The 16632-nt window shown below is 32.8% G+C and overlaps 1 protein-coding gene across 1 annotated transcript; it reads left to right on the top strand.

Annotated features, from left to right (window-relative positions):
* The first annotated feature begins 7630 nt into the window (after positions 1 to 7630).
* On the top strand, positions 7631 to 16148 carry LOC120255254 (probable disease resistance protein RF9). Its single transcript, XM_039263117.1, has 3 exons — positions 7631 to 9576; positions 15789 to 16018; positions 16081 to 16148. The coding sequence occupies exons 1-3, from the start codon at positions 7631 to 7633 to the stop codon at positions 16146 to 16148; spliced, it is 2244 nt and encodes a 747-aa protein (XP_039119051.1).
* Positions 16149 to 16632: the final 484 nt, after the last annotated feature.

The raw sequence follows: 16632 nt of genomic DNA, 5'->3' as shown, positions 1-16632 counted from the left end.
TAAGAACTAGAAGACATATATTTATTCTTTTTTCAATTGTGCATTTGCTCACGACATGAACACATTCGTCTCTTGCTGATCCTTAAAATTCTTTTGTCACATCTTCGTCACCTTTTGCTTAGTGTCTTCCAGTGCATGCATGGCTCCACACGTACCTTAATCGAACTCCGAATTGTTTTTTTTTATTCTTTCATATTAAATAATAATAAAGGTGCTTGGATGAATAAAGAAATCACCCATTATATTAAAGAACTGCTTTATTCCTTCCTTCCTGCTTTTCAATATTCTGCGTTGATTAGAAGCCATCATCAAATATACTATCTTCAAATTAATAGAAAGAAAAACTAATTTTCATCTCTTGCAATCAGTGAATCAAGAAAAAAACTGATTTTCTTCAAATTAATAAGAATGAATGGCGTGTAGCCCAAGGGCATCTTTCTCTTTCTTTTCTCTCTCACTTCTTTTCTTCTCTATTGCTTATACTATTTTTGAAACCCTAATCACAGACGAGATCGTTACAAAGTAGTAGAGAATGTGAGAGAGAGATGGCTCAATCCGTTGTTTCACAGGTGGTAACCAGGCTTGCTGGCTCTTGTCTCAAGAATTCTGGTTATTGTATGGATTGCGTGATGAGGTGGAGTGGATGGAAAGAGAGCTTCGTAGGATTAAATGCTTCCTCAAAGATGCTGATGCAAAAGGAAAGAGGGATGAAAGGGTGAAGAATGTTGGGTATTGGGCTCCCGTCCTATGTGGAGAAAAGCCCAAATGGTCCAAGCCCATTAGGGTTCACTTTATTAAGTGTTTTCCATCATATTAGGGTTAAGAGAGAGAAAAATCTGGGGAGATAGCAGCCGCAAAGATTAAAACGGCAAATTTTCACAGGGTTCGGATTTGACAGGGGCAGCAAATTCAAGCTGGTGTTTGGAGGGTCAAACGATGTCTGATTGAGCTGAAATTTGGTGGGCATGTTCGGGACTTGCAGAACTTGATTTCCACCAGACGGTTTGTGATTTAGCTTCTCCTACCGCGAGATATGAGGGTCAGAACAGAAGCTACAGAATATTGCTTTTGTTTCCAATATAGCTTGTTTTAGCTATTGTTTTGGTCAAGTTATATTTTTTTTCTGATTTATGCTCATTCTTGAGACTCTCTTGTACCCTGAATTTGATCATAGTGGAGCTTGGATTGGTCAAGATTGACCCGTGGTTTTCCACCCTTGATTTAAGGGTTTTTCACGTAAAATTTGGTGTCTTGTGTGATTGCAATTTTTGGTCTTGTTAGGTTGCTCTCCTTCATCTTGCAAGCTTGGGGATTATTTATTTGTTTACAATTTATTGAGATTGTTGCTTAATTCCCATCAGAGTGGTATCAGAGAGAGGTTCTCAATCTTTGTGATCATAGTGGTTTTCTTGCTTGAATGATGGAGGCAAATACAAACAGGATGATTAGTTTGAATGGAAGCAATTATCATCTTTGGAAAGGGAAAATGAAAGATTTGTTGTTTATCAAAAATATGCACTCACCTGTGTTTGCTGTGAAGAAGCCAGATTCAAAATCTGATGAAGAATGGGCATTTGCACATCAACAAGTTTGTGGGTTTATTCGGCAATATGTTGATGATAATGTTTACAATCATATTGATAATGAGACTGAAGCCAAAAAATTATGGGAGAAGATTGAGTCTTTGTATGCTTCAAAGTCAGGAAACAACAAGCTGTATTTGTTGAATTCCATGATGAATTTGAGATATAAAGAGGGAACTTCCATATCAGATCACTTGAATGTTTTTCAGGGGCTTCTTGATCAATTGTCAGGGATGAGTATTAAATTTGAGGATGAAATTCTTGGACTTTGGCTGTTGAACACACTACCAGATACATGGGAGACATTTCGGGTCTCAATAATAAATTCTGCTCCAGGTGGTGTGGTGTCTCTAGAGTCAGTTAAGAGTAATACTCTTAATGAGGAGATGAGAAAGAAGGCTCAAGGTTCTTCTTCTCAACCAGAGGTTCTGCTTCATGAAGATCAGTGGAGAAATCTTCATAGAAATCAGAAAGGTAGAGATAAAAGTAGAAGCAAGTCCAAGTCCAGATACAAGGATGTTGAATGCCATTATTGTCACAAAATGGGGCACATAAAAAGGAACTGTTTCAAATGGAAGCGAGAAAGCAAGGGAAAAGGCAAGCAAGAGAAGAAGGATCAAGATGGTGATTCTGTATCTGCTGCTACTTCTGATGATTTGGTCTTTACTACTGAGACTGATATAATCAACATTGTATCTGATGAGTTAAGCTGGGTTGTGGATAGTGGTGCTAATTTGCATGTGACGCCAAGGAAGGAATTCTTCACATCTTTCAAATCTGGAGATTTTGGCTCATTGAAGATGGGTAACAGTGGCATTACAAAAGTGGCTGGTATTGGAGATGTGTGTCTGCAAACTACCATGGGTATGAAGCTACTTCTAAAAGATGTAAGGTATGCTCCTGATGTTCGCTTGATGATGACGGATATGACAACTGCTTTGGTGGTGGAAAATGGAAACTTACCAAAAGAAACATGGTTGTAGCCCGTGGAAATAAATATTCTAAGTTGTATTGGTTGAAAGGTGTTGTTCCTAGTGATGATGTGAATGCAGTAGATATGGAGGCATCTTACTTGTGGCACAGAAGACTTGGTCATATTAGTGAAAAAGGATTGTCTAGCTTAGCTAAAAAGAATGTGCTTCCAGGATTGAAGAATGCAGAGTTAGAGAGATGTTCTCACTGTATGACAGGAAAACAAAATAGGGTATCTTTTAAGAAGCATCCCTCTTCAAGGAAGTCAGAGTTGCTTGAGTTAGTACATTCAAATGTTTGTGGACCTTTAAAGGTAAAATCTTATGGTGGTGCCTTATACTTTCTGACATTCATTGATGATCATTCCAGGAAACTTTGGGTCTATGCTTTGAATACCAAAGATCAGGTGCTTGAAAAATTCAGAGAATACCATGCCTTAGTTAAAAGAAAGTCTGGTAAGAAGCTCAAATGTATCAGGAGTGATAACGGTGGTGAGTATTGTGGATCTCTTGATGCATACTGTAAACAACACGGAATCAGACATGAGAAGACACCTCCCAAAACTCCTCAGCTTAATGGTCTGGCAGAGAGAATGAACAGAACATTGATGGAAAGAGTTAGATGCATGCTTTCAGAAGCAAAGTTACCTCAAATGTTTTGGGGTGAGGCATTGTGTGCAGCAGCACATGTGATCAATCTTAGTCCTGTTGTGGCCTTGAAAGGTGATGTGCCAGATAAAATATGGTTTGGAAAGGATGTTTCCTATGACCACTTAAGAGCTTTTGGTTGCAAAGCATTTGTTCATATTCCAAAAGATGAGAGGTCTAAGCTTGATGAGAAGACTAGACAGTGTATCTTCGTGGGCTATGGTCATAATGATGAGTTTGGGTATAAACTATATGATCCAGTGAAGAAGAAGCAGGTTAGAAGCCGTAATGTGGTATTCATGGAAAACCAAATGCTTGATGACATCGATAAGGTGGGGCAGAAAGATCCCTTGAAGACTTATGAGTTAATTAATACAGAGCCAGTTCATGTTATACCAAATCTAGAGACAGTTGATATTGATGTTCAGAATGATGATCAGCAGCTTGGAGATGAATTAGATGTTCCAAGAATGGATGTGCAGATACAACCTGAGCAACATGAAGATGAACCTGAAGATCTACCTCAAGTTCCACTTAGAAGGTCTAACAGAGAGAGACATGTGTCCACCAGATATCCATCTAATGAGTATGTGACCTTGACTGATGGGGGAGAACCAAAGAATTACAAAGAGGCCATAGAAAGTGAAGAAAAACAAAAATGGATTCATGCAATGGAAGATGAAATGAAATCCTTAGATGACAATCATACAATTGATATAGTCAAGTTGCCTAAAGGCAAAAGGGCCTTAAAGAATAGATGGATTTACAGGGTGAAATAAGAAGGAAATTCAGCATCTCCTAGATATAAAGCTAGATTGGTGGTGAAAGTTTTTAGTCAAAGAAAAGGGATCGACTTTGATGAGATTTTCTCACCTGTTGTGAAAATGACATCTATTAGAACTGTGTTGGGTTTAGTTGCAACTCTTGATTTGGAAGTTGAGCAAATGGATGTCAAAACTGCATTTCTCCATGGTAATTTGAAGGAGGAAATTTATATGGAACAACCTGAGGGTTTCAGGGTGCAAGGCAAAGAAAATCATGTGTGTCTGTTGAAAAAGAGTTTGTATGGTTTGAAACAAGCTCCACGACAATGGTATAAGAAGTTTGAATCGGTTATGATTGAGCAAGGCTATAAAAAGACTACTTCTGATCATTGTGTCTTTGTGAGCAAGTTTGCTGATGGTGATTTTATTATCTTGCTATTGTATGTTGATGACATACTTATTGTTGGGAAAGATTTTTCTAAAATTGACAGGTTAAAGAAGCAACTCAGCAACTCATTTGCTATGAAAGATTTGGGATCAGCAAAGTAGATATTGGGTATTAGTATTGTGCATGATAGAAAAGAGAAGAAGCTTTGGATGTCTCAAAAGAAATATATTGAGAAGGTGCTGGAGAGGTTCAACATGGGAACGTCTAAGTCTGTAAGCACTCCTCTAGCTGCACATTTCAAACTGAGTGTTAGTCAGAGTCCTTCAACTGAGACCGAGAAGGTTGACATGGAAGGTGTTCCTTATGCATCTGCTATTGGAAGTTTAATGTATGACATGGTGTGTACTAGACCTGACATTGCTTATGCTGCTAGCAATGTTAGCAGATTTCTCTCAAATCCAGGTAGAGAGCATTGGAATGTAGTGAAATAGATTATGAGGTATCTTAAGGGAACTTCAGACTTGAATCTTTGTTTTGGTGGTGAGAAGATTATGCTTGTCAGTTATACAGATTCTGATATGGCTGGAGACGTTGATTCTAGAAAGTCCACTTCAGGGTATTTGATCAAGGTTGCAGGGGGAGTTGTGGCCTGTCAGTCTAGATTACAAAAGTGTGTTGCATTGCCCACAACTGAGGCAGAGTTCATTGCCATCACAGAAGCCTGCAAGGAATTGCTTTGGCTTAAAAAGTTCTTGCTTGAGCTTGGCTATACACAAGAGAGATACGTCTTATATTGTGATAGTCAAAGTGCAGTTTATCTTGCCAAAAATCAAACATTTCATTCCCGCTCAAAACACATTGATGTGAGGTATCATTGGATACGAGATGCATTGGATGCGAAGTTGTTGGAGTTGGCTAAAGTTCATACAGATGACAATGGTGCTGACATGTTGACAAAGACTTTGCCAAGAGGGAAGTTAGAGGTTTGCCGTATGATCGCCGGGATGGCGGTCACCTCCACATAGTCGTGAGGGGGAGATATGTTGGGTATTGTGCTCCCGTCCTATGTGGAGAAAAGCCCAAATGGTCCAAGACCATTAGGGTTCACTTTATTAAGTGTTTTCCATCATATTAGGGTTAAGAGAGAGAAAAATCTGGGGAGATAGCAGCCGCAAAGATAAAAACGGCAGATTTTCGCAGGGTTCGGATTTGACAGGGGCAGCAAATTCAAGCTGGTGTTTGGAGGGTCAAACGATGTCCGATTGAGCTAAAATTTGGTGGGCACGTTCGGGACTTGCAGATCTTGATTTCCACCAGACGGTTTGTGATTTGGCTTCTCCTAGCTCGAGATATGAGGGTCAGAATAGAAGCTACAGAATATTGCTTTTGTTTCCAATATAGCTTGTTTTAGCTATTGTTTTGGTCAAGTTGTATTTTTTTTCTGATTTATGCTCATTCTTGAGACTCTCTTGTACCCTGAATTTGATCATAGTGGAGCTTGTATTGGTCAAGATTGACCCGTGGTTTTTCACCCTTGATTTAAGGGTTTTCCACGTAAAATTTGGTGTCTTGTGTGATTGCAATTTTTGGTCTTGTTAGGTTGCTCTCCTTCATCTTGCAAGCTTGGGGATTATTTATTTGTTTACAATTTATTGAGATTGTTGCTTAATTCCCATCAAAGAACTGGGTGAATGATGTTATACAAGTTGCTTACCTAGCTGAAGACGCCATTGATACTTTCCTCATTATTGTGAATCGTGATCAGTCCCATGGTTGGCTGAGTCGCATCAACCACAGGTAAGAAAAAAGTATTTTTTTTTTCATTAAAGTAAAGGAACAATTGTGTCTTCACTTTCTATGAGTTTTGAGGTTTAATTTCAAATTTTCCATGAATAGGTTTTAAATTTGATTTCAGATGTTCTATGAAAATAATACATCATATAGGGGATTCCTTTGCAGTAGACAAAAAATAAATAAATAGAAAAAAAATAAAGGGTGTTGATAATTTTTTTTAATTTTAAGTAATGTGAATAATAAAGAAAAACACCTCAATCAATTTTAATATATAGAGTAGGACTAAATATATTGAAAACAATTCAATAGTGTTGGAGTATAAAATATACCCAAAAATATATATACATAGAGAGAGAGTAGAAAGGATTTTAGAAATTTTATCACCAACCAATATTTGCTTAGTATAAGGGGTAAGGTTTTTATTAAAATATATATATATATATATAAAAATATATAGAAAACAGGGGGTTAAGTACTTAGCTGGTGTATGGGTAGTTGTGGAGTTGAAACCAAACTTTTATATATTGTAGCTAGTGTATGGGTAGTTGTGGAGTTGAAACCAAATTTTTATAAATTATATCAGTACTATTTATACATTGTTTAGTGGGTAAATGGATTCATAGTGGAAGGCGTTTTATTCTTTATCCTTCTAAGATTGCATGGTAGAGCAATTTATTACCCTGTGGTGGTCATTAAGCTATCATAACTAGTGCATATATGGATTTGTTTATCTTAAATACTTTGTCATAATAGTTATAAAAAAAATCACAAGGAATTGAGATAAAAGAAGATGATAATTCAAAAATATCAAATTTAAAATTTAAAATAAAACAAGAAAACACATCCTATCATTTTCAATAAAGAATGCTCTTTGTATATATATAAAGTATATTATGTAATATTACGTAGTATTATCATTGAGGAATGTTTTATACTTTTTTATATATAACCTAGTTTGTATATTTGAATTTATTATTATTATTATTATTTATCCTTTGCTCCTCTCTTAAGAATTTCTCCATCCATGGCTCTACTTTGACATGAACCATAATTTCCTATTTTTGATTTAACACTTTTGTTTAATAGGTTTAAACCAATCGTGTTGATAAGAAGGCGTCATGTTGGTGTGGAGATTGGTAAGATAAAAGAAAGGCTTAATGAGACCAAGGCTAGCAGAGAAGTGTATGGGATTCAAAACTTGAGTGAGGATGGAGATGCTTCCAACTTAATATTCATAATAAGGAGACACCATTTCTTACCTCAATATTCTGATGATGCTGATGTAGTCGGGCTCTTTAATGATCACAAGATCCTACTGGGACGACTGATAGATCAACAACAACAAAGGCTTTGTGTCATTAGCATAGTTGGCATTGGTGGTCTAGGAAAACCACCCTTGCACGGAAACTCTACCGTGACAATACTGTTAGCAATCATTTCCGCAAGCGCATTTGGGTAACAATCTCTCAAGAAAATAGTTTAATGGGGCATCTCAGAAAGATGCTTGAAGAAGTTTGGGAGATTGAAAAGGAGAAGTTGGAGAAAATGACAGAAAATGATTTGATAGACATGCTTAATGACTCACTAAGAACACAAAGGTTTCTTATTGTATTGGATGATATTTGGCGAGAGGATGTATGGAATCAGATGCAAAGAAGTTTTCCGGATGTGAACAATGGAAGCAGAGTCTTGATCACCACTCGGTTTCTTAATGTTGCAAAGCGAGCAGATCCAAGAAGCAATCCGTACGAACTTCCGCTTTTGAATGATGATGAGAGCATGAAGCTTCTTCTCAAGAAGGCCTTTCCTTATGAAGATGTTGAGGCAAATTTCACCAATGAATTGCTTGATATCGGCCTTCGTCTTATGCACAAATGCGATGGCCTACCTCTGGCTTTAGTTGTTCTTGGAGGTCTCCTATCTATAAAAGACAAAACACCTGTTGTGTGGCGAAGAGTGTTGGAGACGATGGATTGGGCTGTAGAAGGAAAGGAATGCCAAGAAATATTTGCTTTGAGCTATGAAGATCTTCCGTATCATATGAAATCATGTTTTCTTTATTTGGGTGCTTACCCTGAGGATTATGAGATCACTGGCAATGTGTTAATCAGGCAATGGATTGCGGAAGGCTTCATACCACAGGAAGAAAGGAAGACCATGGAGGATACAGGGGAAGCTATTTTAGAGGAGTTGATTCAGAGGAGCTTGATTCATGTAAATACCAAGAAAAACAATGGGAGTGTGAAGAAATGTGGCGTCCATGATCTATTACTGGATTTTGCAAGATCTGCAGCAAAGAAAGACTTCTTCCTCACAGTTTGCTCGAATGAAAATGATCAACCAACTTATTTGGCGTCATCTCGCCGTGTGGCTTTCCACAACGTCAATATCACCAAGATAAATGAAAACTGTAGAGTCTCTACAATGCATGGACTCAGGACTTTGATGGCATTTGGTCGAGACTATTCTGCAATTTATGATTCTCCAATATTTAGATTTACGCTTCTAAGGGTGCTTGATTTGACTGAGTTAGTAAGATTACCAAAAGAGATCGAGCTCATGATCCATTTGCGTTATTTAAGGCTGGGGTGTGGTCCATGCCTGCCATTGTCGGTAGGAAACTTTCAATCCTTAGAGACTGTTCTTCTAAGGGCAGGAGCAGAGATACCAATCACACTATGGAAGATAATGACACTAAGACATGTACAAATCTGGCGGTGCAAACCACCACAAAGTCTTGAGCTAAAAAATCTCCTCGCACTTGAGTATGTAGAATTCGGATCCTATAAAACAATAAACTGGAGGTTTCCAAACCTTAGGAAGTTGAAAGTGTTCATTGATAAGGAATACCAGAGAACAATGCTAAGCCATCTACTCTGTGGACTACACCATCTTGTCAGCTTGTGTATAAATGGCGATCAATCTGATTGCCCTATAGAGATCAATACCAAGGACTTTCCATTTCACAACCATCTCCTCTCATTGATGTTATTTGGATTTTGGCCAAAGGGGGGCGCCGTATCTGAATTCCCAACTTGTCTCACCAAGCTTGAACTCCTTGGTTCTAGATTGGAGCAAGACCCAATGCCCAAATTGGAGAGGTTACAATACCTTGTCACTCTTAAACTCTTTGAAAATGTGTATCTTGGGAAAACCATGGTATGCTCTACTGGTGGATTCCCTAGTTTGAAAAGTCTGTTCATTACCAAAGCGTTTCTTGAAAACATCAAACCATTTGTGTCTCGGGTTGACCCAATGCCCAATCTTGAGGAGTGGAGGGTAGAGAGAGGTGCAATGCCCAAGCTTGGAGTTTCGTTACATGTCCCAAGAGCTCATGCTCAGGTTGCAGAGGGAAGCAGGGGAAGATTGGTACAAGATTCAACATGTGCCAAAACTCACCCTTCGAGAATAGGGAGTGTTAAATGCCAGTTAGTTATCCGTTGTTGGTGTTGTTCATCTTGTTCTACTTTGTTATCTTTGTTATATTTGACTTGTTCCTGATGTTTTGTATTACTTTATATTATGTTTTTACTGTAATACCAGTGTATGTTTGTATTACGTGTTTAGAAGATATGGTTGTATGAACTGACTGGCATGCACATCAAGTGTTTGTTTAAATATCCAGTTTATCAATGAATGAAGTATGAGTTGATTTCCAGTTTGCAATCTCATCAGTTCTTTTTCTTATTGTGAGTGTTTTACAATTCAGTGAGTGTGATTGAATCAATTGATACTTCATCCGATCCTATCAGATAAGAGTATAAATAGAAAGAGAAGAAGTTTGGGAGGGATTAATTGTGAGTGTTTTTTCATTACTTGCTTTTCAAATTGTTGTTTTCCAATGGAACCAAGGCATGCAGCACAAGGAGCATGGCCTCTTGGCCATTCCTTCTGTCCCTCTGACAGTGTTTATTTTAAACTTAATAAGGTTCTATTCTCTATGATATTCTTTAAGCATTATAACCATTTATTGAAGTCCATTTTGGACATTCGCTTTGAAATCAGGTCACTTAAATTAGTGTGTTATTGGGGTTATAAGAATAATATCAATTCCAATGCAAAGTGAAGTTGTCTTGTTTGCTCTTATGAGGGGATATTTTTAAGGCTATAAATATTTTCTCTTAAAGTCCTTTAACATTTCATATGAATTATAACTCCTTTGTATTTGTTTATCACATAAATTCTCCTTGATTAAAATAGATAAAGGGCAATAATAATGTATGTGTGTGTGTGTGTTTTTTTTAAAGTAAAAGGTGACTAATTGTAGGTTGCTTGGTGTGGTGTCACACAAACAAAAGGCTGGTTAGTAAACATCCAATAACTCCCCATAATTGTCCTGTTTAGTCTGGCATTACTATCATTGGTTATTCTTTTTATGTTGTGAAACATTAGCTAATTATTGGGCAATACTTGGTTAATTAGGGTGATAGCTTTACAATAATTCAGATGTAATGAGTTCGTCCTTCAAAAAAGGATATGCTTTTATGCTTTTCTTTGCTAGATTTTCCCAATAGGAGACATAGCTTTTTTCAAATCACCTTTAAATACCATCATGAAGTTTGAGTTAAGTTAAACTTTTAAAGGTGGATAATCCTATATTGTATTTAAATAATTTAAGGGAGATTAATCTGTAAAAGATGTTTTGGCAGCGCTTCAAAACTGAGTACTTGATTAGTCCAATTGGAAAAAATTTTAGGGCAATTAGTTACTTACAAACCATTGCCAATTCATCTTCATTGTTTGAGTTCTGGTTGGTTATCCATTATAGAACTATTCTTCAAATATACACATTCATATCCTTCAGTCTGTTTTCTTTGCATCATTCACACTACAAGAAAGTTACATTTTAAAAACAGAATATTAGAAACGGAATTTATTCTGTTTGAATTTGCAACAGATTAACAACGGAATAACAATCGTTTTAAATATGATTTTAATAACAACGGCTTACAAACGGGCATTTAAAAATATGATTTATTAAAATTTTAAAAACTATCCGTTTCTACTCCGTTTTTAATAGAAATGGACTAGAAACGGATTTAAAAATTAATATATTATTTAAATATCATTAATTATTAAAAAATATCCGTTTCTAATCCCTTTCTATTAGAAAGGGACTAGAAACGGATTTAAAAATTAATATATTATTTAAATATCATTAAATATTAAAAATATCCGTTTCTAATCCGTTTCTATTAGAAAGGGACTAGAAACGGATTTAAATTATAAAGAATTTGTTTGGTGCTAATTGTAACAAAATTCAATTTGTTGTATTATTCTAGTTGGCGATCATGATGTTGGCTTATAGTTGTATTTGTCGTATACTTATTATTTTGTGTTGAACATATATACTTAAATATTTCTTTTTGTATGAATTGATGAGTTTATCTTATTTGTTGGTGTTCTAGGTTAAAAATTTATGTAGCAGGTTTTTAAAAAAAATTAGGGATATAATTTTTATTTTATTTTATTGACTTAAATGTTTGAAACGGATTAGAAACGGATTTATTTGTTTGAATATTGTTTTTTAATTTTAAAAAAACTTTAGGAATGGATTAGGAACAAAAAAGCTATTGTTTCTAATAGGGGAACAAAAAAATAAAAGCAGTAAAAATATTCCGTTTGGAATCCATTTCTATTTTTGTAATTTAGAACGGATTAGCAACACATCTTATTCCGTTTTAATTTTTCAAAAATTAGAAATATAATGCTTTCCGTTTCAATCCGTTTCTAAATTTAGAAACAGAATATTTTTCTGTTTCTATTCAAATTAGAAACAAGGGTATTCAAAACAGATAAATTCCGTTTCTGATCCGTTGCTAATTCACTTTAGGAACGGATTAGAAACGGAAATTACTGTTTCTAAACAGTAATTTTCTTGTAGTGTCAGCACTTTTGGATTTTGTTTACTTAATTGTGTGTTCTTCAAAAACTTGTGATTTAGTTTGGTTTATTAGCTTTTATACGATTATAGTAATGAAAAGCAAGTAATGAAAAAACACTCACAATTAATTAGAGCTTTATTAAGGTTAAAATAAACACTGTCAGTGGGACATAAAGCGTCTTCTTTCTGATTTCATGGACAAAGTCCATTTACAATTTGGTATTCTTCTTCTTCTTTCTTCCTTCTTACTCTCTGTTTAAGTTTCTTTTCTTTTTTTTCCCATGCCATATTGTATAAAATAAATAAATAAATAAAATAAATAAAAGCTGAAAACAGTAAGATGATTATTATTTTTAGTGCAAAGCATTGATCACTGAAAACGGTACGTATATTACCGTTTTCCTCTAATGCCATGCAAAACAGTAACTTCATTATCGTTTTGCCTAAAAATGGATTTTTTTTAAAGCTTGCTTAATTTGGTAATTAAAAAAAAATTTGTAATATTTTAAAAAATAGCTAAATAAAGAACCAAGTCAGTAGACAACAACAACATTTGAAGCTCGAGAATTCTTAACATAGCAAAGCATGATTATTGCTGTAACTAATCCTTAACTTCAAAATAACAAAACAATTGTTTAGGGCTGGCTTTTCTTTAGTAGGGTTTATTTTATTTCAAACTTCTTAAATACTAGGTAAAGAGCCAAGTTTGACCCACTATTGTTTCGTTTAATATGTGCAACAATTATGAAGAACAGATTGTTGCTTTTGTAAATTTCATATAATCATTGAATTTTTTTTTTTTTTTTGAAAAAGTAGATAAACACTTAAATTAAGAAAAAAAAACAAATAATAACAGTCCAATATCACTAGAAAATTCAATGAAATTTGAAGTTTGTTGTTCCTTATCACAATTTTTTTTGTATTTAGTATATTCAATGGAATTAATGCAATTATCATAATCAGGAAATAGAAAATTCATGCCAAATAAATAAATTTGGCATTGGCTGCACTAATTGGAGATCAAGAGCACGTACAATGTTAATGTTTTGATGAAAATTATCAATTGAGTACAATGTGGCTGATGTTGATAATTATGCTCAAAATGCAATTGTTTTGCTGCTAATGGTTTGAAAGTGTACTTCTATTTAACTGATTGTTTTGATTGAAAAGATGAAACTATATATGTTACAATGCATTCTATTTAGATGAAAATTTAGTACATTGTGACATTGATGTAGATTGTTTTGTTTAATATGTGATTGTTTTGTTGTGATTGGTTTGTTGATCATAGTTTGAATATGTACATCAAATTAGCTATAATAGGCGCATCCTCATAACTTGTGAAAGAAAATTATCAATTTCGATTAAAGGGTTGAATTTTTGTTACAATGCATCTTGCTTAGATTGGAATTGTCTACAATGTACATTGCCATTGATCAACCATTCATAATACAAACACTAATTGATAAATAAAATAAAATAAAATAAAACACATACCATGCTTCTCTACCTGATTGGGTTGAGATAGAAGGCAAATTTATGGGCTGTTTGGTTATCTGTAAGTAGCTGTAATGTAAGTGGTTTTACATGTAAGTGACTGGTTGGTTTGCTGTAAAACTTCCACTTACATGTAAGTGGACTTACATCTCACTCACTTTTAGGGGCTGTTTGGTTGTCTATAATTATAATTATATGTAAGTGAAATTACAGTGTAAGTGAAACTGTTGTATTTTAACTTACATCATTATTGTTTTGTTTGCTGTAACTATGAATGATGTATTTACTTTTTATTTGTTTGGTTTGATGTAAAATTAAAGATATAATTACCATGTAAGTGAGTTGGTGAGATTATCCCCATTATTATTATTATTATTATTATTATTATTATTATTATTATTATTATTATTTAATACTCTTCATTAAAATTAATTTAAATAAAAATAATTAATTAATTTAATAAATTTAAAAATATTTAATTTTTATTTAATTTTATTACTTGAAAAAATTATAATTAATTTTATAAAAATAAATATGATAAAATATTTAATATTATAAATACTAAACTATAAAAATATAATATTTATTTAATTTTATTACTTTAAAATATTTTTATAATTAATTTTTTGAAAACAATATAATATTTTCAATAATAAAAAATATTTTTCATAAAAATATTTAATCATATAGATAATAAATTATTAAAATATTTAATATTTATTTAATTTTATTACTTAAAAATATTTTTTTAATTATTTTTAAAACAATAAAAAAAATTTATCATAAATTTTTGAATAATATAAATATTTAATATTTATTTAATTTTATTACTTAAAAATATTTTTATAATTAAATTTAAAGATAATTTACTTTATTAAATATTTTTATAATTAAATATAATGGTGACTGGATATTTACTGTTAGTTGAAATACAGTAAAGTAAGTATTTTTACAGTATTTTTATAATTTTGCTGTAAATTGAAATACTGTAAAAGTGGGTGAGATGTAAGTCCACTTACATGTAAATGGAAGTTTTACAGTAAACCAAACAGTCACTTACACGTAAAACTACATACATTAGAGCTACTTGCAAGTACTTACAGGTAACCAAACAGACAGTATTTCAACTTACATCAAAATTTGCTGTAAGTTAAAATACAGTAAAGTATGTGGTATCTACTTACCATTATATTTAATTATAAAAATATTTAATAAAGTAAATTATCTTTAAATTTAATTATAAAAATATTTTTAAGTAATAAAATTAAATAAATATCAAATATTTATATGATTAAAAAAATTTATGACAATTTTTTTTTTTGAAAATATTAGATTGTTTTAAAAATAATTATAAAAATATTTTTAAGTAATAAAATTAAATAAATATTAAATATTTTAATAATTTACTATTTATATGATTAAATATTTTTATGAAAAATATTTTTTTATTATTGAAAATAGAATATTGTTTTCAAAAAATTAATTATAAAAATATTTTCAAGTAATAAAATTAAATAAATAGTATATTTTTATAGTTTACTATTTATATAATTGAATATTTTATCATAATTATTTATATAAAATTAATAAAATTAATGATAATTTTTCAAGTAATAAAATTAAATAAATATTAAAATTTTAAAAATTTTAAAAATTAATTAATTATTTTTATTTAAATTAATTTTAATGAAGAGTATTTAATAATAGTAATAATAATAATAATAATAATAAAATAAAAATAATAATAATAATAATAATAATAATAATAATAATAATAATAATAATAGTGGGGGTAATCTCACCAGCTCACTTAGATGGTAATTATACTTTTAAATTTACATCAAACAAAACAAATAAAAAGTAAATACATCATTCATAGTTACAATAAATCAAACAACAATGATGTAAGTTGAAATACAACATTTCAGTTATATTATAATTTCACTTACATGTAATTCTAATTACAGATAACCAAACAGAGTCTTAGAGGATCACAAACCTTGCCATGTTTCCTTCATCATCCAATTTGACAATACTTTGACTTATTTCTACGGCCCAGACTGTTCCTCTAGGTTGATAAATTGATTAATTTATTAAATAGGGGAAAAAATAGTAGTAGTCCTGGAAAGTTTTTCAAAAGAGGGATTAAAAAGTAATTTCATTATAATAATAAAAAATAATTAAAACAAAATAATTGAACAAAAATAAGACATCTATCGCTTGAGGCCCAACCCTGCCGCCTTTGTGCTCCAACCCCAGCGATCTCTCCCTCAGCGCCTCCTTCGGCGTCACCGTTGCCACCATTGCCGGCGAAGCCACGGCCGACGACGGCATCCTCGTGGGATTCTTCTCGATCGCGGCTTCCCATCGCCGATCCCTTGAGCTTCCCATCACGGACAAGCTCGAAGCCATTCGCGAAGAGAACGCCGAGCTTCGGATCGCTAAGAACGACTTCGCCAAACTCCTCTCCAAAATCCCCATCACTGGAGGTACACCTCGATTCATGCCTCCAATTTCAACTTTGTCGTTAACTTGCATCTCATTCTTGAAGAAGTCAAGAAGTCGATGGTCGCTCAAAGCGGGAACGAGAGCGACAAGATCCGCATCCGTAAGTGGTAAAAACATCTACAAGGACCATATCACTCTCAAGGACTACGAGATTCACGACGGCATCGGCCTCGAGCTCTACTACAATTGATCCATCATCTCAATCTAGGTTTATCCCTGCTTTTTTTATGTGTTTAGGGGCTGTTTGTTTGGCTGAATTTGAAAATACTTGGATTTGAAAATTCTTGGATTTGAGAAATCCTTTGTTTGTTTCAATGGATTTCAATCTCTTTTGTATTTTCAAATCCAAAAATCATGGGATTATGGAATTCGGCCAAAATGACCGAATTTCAAAATCCCATTCAGTGAATCCCATTATATTAATTACTTATAATATTAATTACACTATAATTATATTTTATAAAATATTAAATAAAATATAATTATAGTATAATTAATATTAGTAATATAATATATAATTGATATATTATATTATATTATTTATTTTAATAAATAATTAATATATTATATTTTATTATAATAAATTAAGTATATA

Source organism: Dioscorea cayenensis, unplaced genomic scaffold, assembly GCF_009730915.1.
Source record: "Dioscorea cayenensis subsp. rotundata cultivar TDr96_F1 unplaced genomic scaffold, TDr96_F1_v2_PseudoChromosome.rev07_lg8_w22 25.fasta BLBR01000910.1, whole genome shotgun sequence".
NCBI lineage: Eukaryota > Viridiplantae > Streptophyta > Magnoliopsida > Dioscoreales > Dioscoreaceae > Dioscorea > Dioscorea cayenensis.
The sequence above is the reverse complement of the archived record's forward strand: the minus strand, read 5'-3'. Positions and strand labels throughout refer to the sequence as shown.